At 36.3% G+C, this 9,984-nt stretch overlaps 1 protein-coding gene across 1 annotated transcript; it reads left to right on the top strand.

Moving 5' to 3' along the window:
- Window positions 1-4,390: 4,390 nt before the first annotated feature.
- zgc:162730 (uncharacterized protein LOC564559 homolog) lies at window positions 4,391-7,270 on the top strand. The gene is made up of 2 exons (XM_052107130.1): window positions 4,391-4,486; window positions 4,649-7,270. Exons 1-2 carry the CDS (start codon window positions 4,454-4,456, stop codon window positions 5,606-5,608), a joined length of 993 nt encoding a protein of 330 aa, XP_051963090.1. The 5' UTR covers window positions 4,391-4,453; the 3' UTR covers window positions 5,609-7,270.
- Window positions 7,271-9,984: the final 2,714 nt, after the last annotated feature.

Below are 9,984 nucleotides of genomic sequence, written 5' to 3'. Positions count from 1 at the left end.
AACTTAACAGTTGCTAAATTATATTTAACTTGCTAAATTTCTATTGATATATTCCTAATTTTTTATATATTTATAAAATATTAAATAATTTTTACATTGCCTTGAAAACTGGCAAATATTAGCTTTAATATTTTAGTTTGCCAATCTATAGGGTAAATAAAACAAATTAATGTTGCGGTACTGGGAATATCATAATGACCACCATTTTTCACAATGAAGGAATGAGAATTGGAGGGTAAAATGTGGGAAAATGTAAAAAAATAAATACATAATCACAAAGGCCCTAAAAATAGGCTTAATTTTTGATATGCAAATTATAATTTACATTTCATGAGAATCACTTAGAATACAATAGCAATAATAAAAATGTATTACATGGCTACTTACCAAATTACTAAATTAAGCAACAAGAAATATTCAATAGTTGAAGCTAATCTATTATGTCAGTAAATAAAGACTGCAGAGAGACATGAAATAAGCACAACTATATATGTAATCATTTTTATGGGGTAAGGCTCAATTATACAGCATGGTCATTATACAAAAAATATTTTGTATAATATTTTGTGATTGACCAATGGAATCAAATATTCCAGAGAGCTGAATAATAAATTGTAGTATTTGCGCACAAGGTTTTCTGTGTTAGTTTTGTACTACTGGTGTTACACAAGGGTTAATCGAGAAGAAATTGCACCAGGTGGACATTTGGGGACATAATATCCAAATATAAACTTCCCTCTTGAATAATACAGACAGTGTTTTCCCATCTGAAAGTAAAAGTGGAATAAGAGATAAATTATGCTAATAAAACTGTTGAGTTCTCCAGTCCAAACTACCTGATATAAAACAATCTTTCAATGGAGGGAAAAAGATGCCCATTAATTTGCTGCATTGACCCAGATTTGATTATCTGTTTGTTCTGATTGCAAAACAAGAAAGGCAGGTACTTTCCCTGTGAAGGCTGTCTAATATGAGACACTGCCTTGGTCCTGAGTCATAACACATTTTGCTAAAACTTTACAATAAGGTTCCATTTGTTAAAATTTGTTAACAATAGTTAACATGAGCTAAAAATGAACTATACTTTTAAAGCATTTATTAATCTTTATTAATGTCAACATAAAGTACAACTGAATATACATATTTTTTAAATCAAAAGTTGTGTAGGTTAATACTAGTTAATGCACTATGAACTAACAATGAAAAGTGTTATTTTTATTAATAAACATTAACAAAGATTCATAAATGCTGTAAAAAAAAGATATTGTTCATTGTTAGTTCATGATACCTAATGCATTTACTAAAGTTTTTGTAACGTGTTACCCACATTTAAATACACAAAAAGAAAGAAAACTGAAAATAACAACAGGTGCCACTGAAGAAGTGGAAGTGACTCTGGACAGCAGAATCAAGAATACCATAAAGTGTGAATGTGTGAAAAGGAAGAGCCTGCAAGCTTAAAAATAAGCTAAACATTAATAATATGTAAGTAGCCACTATGTGAAGCCTTGTAAGAGCAATATGTCTCATATTGCGTTATAACTCACACTACTAGTCAAAAACGGATCTAGTGTATTTTAAATTTAGCCCAATACATGATTTAGGCAACACATAAGTGCTAACTCCAAGTCTTTGATAACAACGATTTAATGGATTCGATTTGGCCATGATCAGATGGAGATTTTAGAAGAATTTGTGTAAATCTTCCTAAATGTTCTTCCTAAATGGTCCAAAATGTGCAATGGCTCCATTCAGGAAATCCCCCTTAGTAAAGGTCACTTGACATTGCTCACAAGGTTCCCCACCCAAGAATGCGAAAGGAAAGCGAAAAGCATCTCTACGCCGGTCTATACCTTTGTCTGAATACATGCCGTGGCGAGCATGTGAGCATGAGCAAGCAAACCAAACCACTGGTGAGGAAGATTTTCCATACTTATGGGAATGCTGCCAATGAGAAAAACAGCAGAGCCAAGATCCCTAAAGAAATGTCTGATGACACAAGTGTGAATTTCCATGTCTCATCCACCATTTTTAACAGTCATGCCCAGCCAAAATTGGCAACGTCATGGAGAGAGGCAGCTATTTTTAGGTGAACATGATAATGCTTGCCTGTTTTTAGATGCCTTACAACCTGGTAATAGTAAAGGTGAAGTTGACCATGTAACAAAAGGAAATATTCTGTGTGTCTAACTATGTCGTGAATCAGTATATCATGAACATAAATTCAGGCGCTGGCAAGAATATTAATCCACTGAGCATTGGGACACTTATGAATCAGTCCCCTGCTACACGGTTACGAGCTTGTGTTTTTAAACGCAGCAGGTATTAATCAGCAATAATGCTTTATCAATGACATTATCATGGGTTTTCATTGTAGATATTAAAACGTACAGAGTTACTGTTAAAGATAATGGACAAAAATCAAAAAGACATATACAAAGGAGTGTATTTCTAATCTTTTTTAACAACTCTAATATTTAAAGACTGATTTTCTTTTATGAACATAATGAATGAAAGTTAATTCTCTTTTCAAGAGAAAATAAGGCTTTGACATCATATACACTCACTGAAAACTTTATTAGAAACACCTGTACACCTATATATTCATGTGACTATCTAATCAGCCAATCGTGTGGCAGCAGTGTAATATATAAAATCATGCAGATACAGGTCAGGAGATTCAGTTAATGTTCACATCAACCATCAGAATGGGGGAAAATGTGATCTCAGTTATTTTAACCATGGCATGATTGTTGGTGCCAGACGGGCTGGTTTGAATATTTCTGTAACTGCTGATCTCTTGGGATTTTCACACACAACCGTCTCTACAATTTATTCAGAAAGGTGCCAAAAACAACAACAAAAAATCCGGTGAGCAGCAGTTCTGCAGACTGCAGATGGAAATGCCTTGTTGATGAGAGAGGTCAACAGAGAATGACCAGACTGTTCGAGCTGACAGAAAGGCTACGGTAACTCAGATAATCACTCTGTACAATTGTGGTAAGCAGAATAGCGTCAGAATAGCAGAAATGCACACCTGTCAAACCTTGAGGTAGATGAGCTACAACAGCTGGAGACCACATCGGGCACTTTATTAGAACCATCATGTTCCTAATAATGTGCTCAGCGAGTGTATTTACACTTGCTTGATGAAATTTCCGGTATAAAGGAAAATAGTGAGCAATTATGCTCCCTGGTTTTTATGGTGCATTCTGGGAATTTTTAGGAATCAAATGTTTCAGTGTGGAACACTAGAAATGGTAGATTCTCTTATCTGTACCCTGACTACTAAACAAGGGAGCTGAATGAGACACAACCATAGTAAAGCCATCATGACTCAACACTGAAGGCAATATTTTTTTATTTATTTTCCATAAAATTCCCTAAACTTCCAATAGGAATCAGCAATTAATCTGTGCAAAGTGAAGTGACTCACTTTTCTTATTTTTTCTTGTTTGCTTACACAGACACATTACACAAATGTAAATAACATTGTTTTATATACTCTTGTATCCATTAAGATATCAAAAATGCTTTAAAAAAATATATATATTTATCTTTTTACTGGTTTGTTGCACACAAAATAATTGTTTTTCTTATTTGCTTTCAATAGATTACTATTTCTCTATTATGGTGAATTTGGGTATATTTGGCTTTAAAAAAAACTGGCCAGATGTACCTGAATTTACCCTATGTTTTTTATGATATTTACACATTTTAAGAATTACTGTTAAAAGACTTTTCATCAGATTTTCTGCAGTTTCAGTTCTCATCATGGCCACAAGTGGCAGAAGCGGAGCATTGATATAACATGAGTCAGACTGATACTTCAATAATGAAACCATCCAGCTGTCACTTAACTTACACTGTGATATACACTTTGTTATAAAATAATAAGACTAAATCACATATTATATATATATATATATATATATATATATATATATATATATATATATATATATGGATGGATGGATGGATGGATGGATGGATGGATGGATGGATGGATAGATAGATAGATAGATAGATAGATAGATAGATAGATAGATAGATAGATAGATAGATAGATAGAGTATTTTGATTTTGTCTCACAGTAATTTGACAAGAAAAACACATGCTGGAAAACATAAACAGTATCATTCTCAACCAAACGTGGTTCTATAGGTCATTGGAAACGTTAGCGGGACTGGTTACAGTAAATTAATCACACTACACTTTTGTTTTGCCTGTCGGTGAAACTTAAACATTTTTTTTTCTTCTTTTTCTTTTTTGCCACTGGCTAAAAATACTCAGGCCGTCGACTGTGGGTAGGAGCGGCGTACGGGAAATCGCCCCGCCTACTTTTCCGCGATCTTATAATAACCAAGCGAGCGCTCCAGAAAACAGCGTTACGCTACCACCGGTAAATCATCAGTTCTGGCAGAAACATTCTGGGCGCAAACAACACTTCAATATGTCCGATACGCTGGGCGAAAGTCTCATAAGGGTAAGTTCAATATAAATGGAAAATTAATAATTGTGTAAAACTTTTGTTTAGCTTTCATTTGGGGACTTCTAATCCCAATTTATGTGCCATTATTTCCATGTACTTTAAATATTTTGACGCAAGCTAATGTTAGTGTACTGACTTGTTTTGATTCTTTTACAGAATCTGATCAACCTGGGTTTAGATGACTCGTTCACTCACATTTCCCGCCCATCGAAGAGCATCAGCTCTGAGCTGCTCACCGACGAGCTTATCGGCTGGACCAGGGACAGCTGGAGCGACAACGCGCTGAGTAAACCACAGTACCCCTTTAAACCAGACCGATCCATGAGTCTGACTGACAGCTGTCTCAAAATGAAGTCCCATAACGTCCCCCCACCGCCCGGATTTGATCCTTTGCCCTCAAACCGATACAAGACCGAAATGTGCCGAAGCTTTCAGGAGCACGGCAGCTGCAAATACGGCAGCAAATGTCAGTTTGCTCACGGCGAAAGTGAACTGAGAGGTCTTTACCGCCACCCGAAATACAAAACTCAGGAATGTCGCACTTTTTACCAGTTTGGATATTGTCCCTACGGATACCGCTGTCACTTCATTCACGAGGAGCAAAACCCTCTGACTGGGGCAAAGAATCTCTGTGACCAGCGCCCGCGTCTGCTCCGTCAAAGTGTCAGCTTCGCCGGTTTCTCCGGACATCGCAGTAGCTCTCCCCCGACTTTATACGAACCTCTGAGCTTCATCCGCGCGTCTTCGGTTTCCCCTCCTCCCGCTGACATTTTATCGCCCGTCTTCACCGACTCTTCCCCTGAAATGTTCTCCTTCGGCCGTTATGGTAGCGGAGAAATCCACAGCAACAAGCCCTTCCCGGCAGAGCCTCAGTCACGGTGTTCATGTGGACACGGAAATAACGTCCAGACCTCCGGGAACGGACTCTACATGAAGGAAGACCGAAACAAAGCCTTTGTGACGGTCAACCTTAAGCGCTTTCCCTCAGAAGATTCGCTGTCAGACCGCGAAAGTTACAGCAGCACCGGCAGCTCGAGCGGCTCCGAGTCTCCCACATTCGACGGCTCGAACGGGAAACGTCTGTCTGTGTTCGCGCGGTTGTCTGTCTCTGACTAAAACTCACCCAAAGACTTTTTCATGATTCCTTTCCAATCAAAATGATTCAAAATAATGTGCTACAGTCTTAATAATGTTAATTTATTATGTACTTGCTAAAAGAGATTTATTTTGATACCAAGCTGCCCTCCAAAGCTAAGAAGGCCAATGTTTATAACAGTGTATTTTCTGTGATATCGTCTTCCATTTGCTTTTGCTTTTCAACGTTGTTTGGCAATAAGCTTTGACAGACATGTGCCTTAAAAATATAATTACAAACGCTTGTGGCATAAGCAGAGCTTGTCTCAACACAACCATTTTATATCTGTATAATATAAAAGGAAAAATTTATATATAGCTAATATCAACCAGCAATGTGACAAACTTGAGAAAATGACCATACATTCACTCACAAAGAAATGCACTTTACAAATGTATACTGGGAGAATGTTTCTTATGTAGCCTTTTAACCAAAGCATTATGATGTTAGGTACCTGTTTTGTACAAGAAACCTAAGAAACAAACATGAAACTATATATTTATATTGGACAAGACCTGTCAAGTTGTAATGTTTTGACAAACCTGCTTGGGTCCTTACTCAAGGAAACTTGTCTTTCATCAGGGAAAGTAACAGTCCAGTATTTCTGTTGAGTAGATCGCTTTATTTGCAATGTTATTTTTTTGTTATTATTCTTTTTTTTTAGAATTGTATAGACCTAACTAATATATTTATTAAGTATTTATTGAAGTTAAAGCAATGTATTTTTTACTTATTTATCAGCATGTGTTGATAGATAAATCACAAAATGATAATTTTTTTTTTCAATTAAACAAAATAAAAAATGCAAATTGTGGAAAAAATAACATTTTATGCAGTTGTTCTGTTTGTTTTCTTTGTGTTGTGTGCAGACAGCATGGATTATTATGAAATTCACAATGTTTTCTATAGTAAACACACCATAGAACCAAATCACAACATATAATCATCTTTACAGTGAAAGCATTGCATGCCACAAGTGTTCCCCATAACTACTTACATTTCAGAATCAGCCCATCACCTTCCTAGAATAAATACTGTTTTGTAAATATTAGGACCTGGATTAAGGTCATATTTGGCACATAGAGTATTTCACAAAACAACAGTAAGATCTGTCCGAGTCTGCTTCTTCCAGACAACTAACCATGGTGATTATAATCACTATAAATAATACTGTCAACTTCAAGGTCTTTGAGTTGTCCAGTTTAATGGAGTGCATAAGATCTTATCAGCCATTACAAAATCATGCACACAGTCTCAAGCATTACATAAGCCTATATTGTCATGTCCTGTGTCCTCCTTGTTAAAAGTTTACAAAATATTATTGCATTTAGCACACTGAGAAAAGGGGAGTAATACAATCTATAGGTATTCATATTTTCACTTCCTGTCCTCCTTTTCTTGAAGGTTATTAAAGCAATGGGAAATATGCAAATATGTTATTAAACCAATAACATTAATGTTGTAATGTTTGCCATAACTCTGGTGCAACCAGAACTCATGCATGAGGTTAGTTATATTAAGAAACATTTTCCTTTCAATATAACTCTTAATGTTTAACTGACCACAGCCTCCCTAACCTGTTCATTGACCAGTACACATATAATACAGTACATCAGAATATACAGTGTAAACATATTTGAATCATGCTATGTATTTAAAAAATATATATATATTTTTTAGTTATATTTATTTTATTTTATTTTAAATACAATACAATGAATAGAGAAAAAGATGACAAACAAGCTTAACAAATGTTGCCTAGCAACATTCTTTGGTAACTCTTTGATTTATTAAGGTTCCAATTGTTTTACATTATTTAACAACATTACTTAACATGAACTATCAATAAACAGTACTTTTACAGCATGTATTAATCTTGGTTAAAGGTGCAGTATGTAAGATTCAGAAACCCTTGTTATTAATGACACCTTTGGTTATTAAAGGGGTCATGACATGAGAAACCAAATTTGCCTTGATCTTTTGGTATATAAGAGGTCTTTGTATCATTAAAACGTCCTGCAAGTTTAATATTTTAAGACGTCCTCCCCATTCTAAACGAATCATTTATTTAATCAAGCTCAAAATACAGCTCGTTCTGGATTCATGGTTAGAAGTGACGTGTCGGTTAGAAGTGACGTACCAGCGTTTGCATATGACCGCCTCCAGCACAAGACAACTACGCTTTAAGCGCAAGACAACTACGCTCATTTCGTATCACCGTGCGCCTCACAAGTGTTCAGTCGATGGACAGCGAGCTCTGACAGAGACTACTTGTGCACAGGAAAATTACGATGCCACACAGATGTGCTGTTCCTGGCTGTGGTCAAACAAAACCTCTGAATAAGCTGCCGAAAGATCCAGACGTCAGGGAAAAATGGATGCAGTTTATTTTTTGGGGACGACCCAGTCACGGCAGTGTTAACTTAAGCGTTTGTTCTGTACATTTTAAGGATGACTGATTTGAGAACAAATCTCAATATGATGCTGGCATTGCCAGAAAACTGTTGCTCAAAGATAAGTCCGTGCCGACTATTCTGGGAACAACGACGACGCAAACTGTAAGTAATCTATTTTAAACTTTAAACTACTTTTTAAAGCGCAATTTCATTCATTATGAATAATCACAGTGTTTTTACTTAGTTTACTTGCATATTGTTCTGGCTGGGAGCGCCAATAATTGATACATAGGCACTGACGTTAGCCAATCATAACAGTGGGCGTTAACACTGAAGTCTTAAATGGAAAACGCCCCCAAAACAGACTGTTTGAATCAGAGGATGAGAAACAGGGTGGGAAAAGGTCATAAATCACTAGATTTTAAAAGTTTTTCTTAAAAAAAAATATATTAATACTATAATTGCACCTAAGGGAACATAATAATACAATAAAAAAAACCATGTCATGACCCCTTTAAGTGAACTGCAGCCATCTACTTGTTACTCGTGCACGTGCACACACTCCATAAGGACAAGAGCGAGCATCACCAAAAAAATGATGTAATGTACAAAGATTTAAAAAAAATTGTTTTCATTTATTTGACAATAACCATGGTGATTATAATCACTATAAATAATACTGTCAAATTCTAGGTCTTTGAGTTGTCCAGTTTAATGGAGTGCATAAGATCTTATCAGCCATTACAAAATCATCCACACAGTCCCAAGCATTACATAAGCCTATATTGTCATGTCCTGTGTCCTCCTTGTTAAAAGTTAAAAAAATATTATTGCATTTAGCACACTGAGAAAAAAGGAGTAACACAATCTATAGGTATTCATATTGTCACTTCCTGTCCTCCTTTTCTTGAAGGTTATTAAAGCAATGGGAAATATGCAAATATGTTATTAAACCAATAACATTAATGTTTTAATGTTTTCCATAACTCTGTGCAACCAGAACTCATGCATGAGGTTAGTTATGTTAATATAGTGGAGAAGTCAGTTATCTTCCCTAATAAATGTATCCAGCGCAGCATTGCTGTTTCTTCCGGCATCAGATGTGGACACTGAGAAAGTAAGCGCCGATTGCTTGACTGTCGTTCGCAGCCGCGGGATTTCACGTGCAGGTCTAGCACTGCTTTTGTGGCTATTGCTGCTGTGTGCATGCCTCCTTAAGTATGTCTGCATCATGTTATCATCGGTGCGCTTTCTGGCACAACGGGAGCGTCCATGTAAACTACTAGTCCGTGGCTACCGCTGTTGTGTGCATGCCTTTGAACACGTCTGTATTGTATCGTCATCGTTGCGCTTCCTGGTACACAGGGATGTTAACTACTAGTCTGGGCGTGTTTCACGTTCTGCCCTGGGATAACACTGCTGTTCTGTTTTTGTTTTGCTTTGTTATTGCCTGTCTTGTGTTTTTGTGTTATTTTTTAAATTTTTTGATTATATTTTGATTATGGTTTTGTTTTTCGTATTGTCCAAGGTTGCCTTGAGTTTTGTTGATATGTAGATGTGTGTTTGGTTATGTAATTTTGAACAGTGTCCTACGTGTTAGCTTGGGAATGCTCCGGCTAATGCTGTTCATGTGGCGATTTAATGCCAGATCAACTCTGTGGCCTTTGATTGGGCAAGGGATCAGATTTTTTATTATTTTTGGCTTACTCTGAGTATGTGTAGGAGTCGGTGTTGTGCTGGTAGCCAGACGTTTGCTGGATTCCATCTCTAAGATAATGTTACTGTCACGTATTCCCTGTTTGTGCTTAGACTTTTATGTTGAAATTCTTGTTTAGTTCCCCATTCCTGTTTCCTGTGTTAGTTTTGTAGTCCTTTGTAGTTTCATTTTATGATTGATTTACCCTGATTGTTCCCCCAGGAGTTCCTCAGTCCCTTGTTTTCCCCTGTGTATTTAAGCCCTG

Source organism: Xyrauchen texanus, chromosome 36, assembly GCF_025860055.1.
Source record: "Xyrauchen texanus isolate HMW12.3.18 chromosome 36, RBS_HiC_50CHRs, whole genome shotgun sequence".
Classification (NCBI taxonomy): domain Eukaryota; kingdom Metazoa; phylum Chordata; class Actinopteri; order Cypriniformes; family Catostomidae; genus Xyrauchen; species Xyrauchen texanus.
The sequence above is the reverse complement of the archived record's forward strand: the minus strand, read 5'-3'. Positions and strand labels throughout refer to the sequence as shown.

What these genes read in the sequence shown, in the direction of transcription:
- zgc:162730 (XM_052107130.1), top strand. Translation starts at nt 4,454, where the DNA reads ATGTCCGATACGCTGGGCGAAAGTCTCATAAGG. An exon ending in TGGGCGAAAGTCTCATAAGG is followed by an intron (nt 4,487 to 4,648) that starts GTAAGTTCAATA and finishes ATTCTTTTACAG; the next exon opens with AATCTGATCAACCTGGGTTT.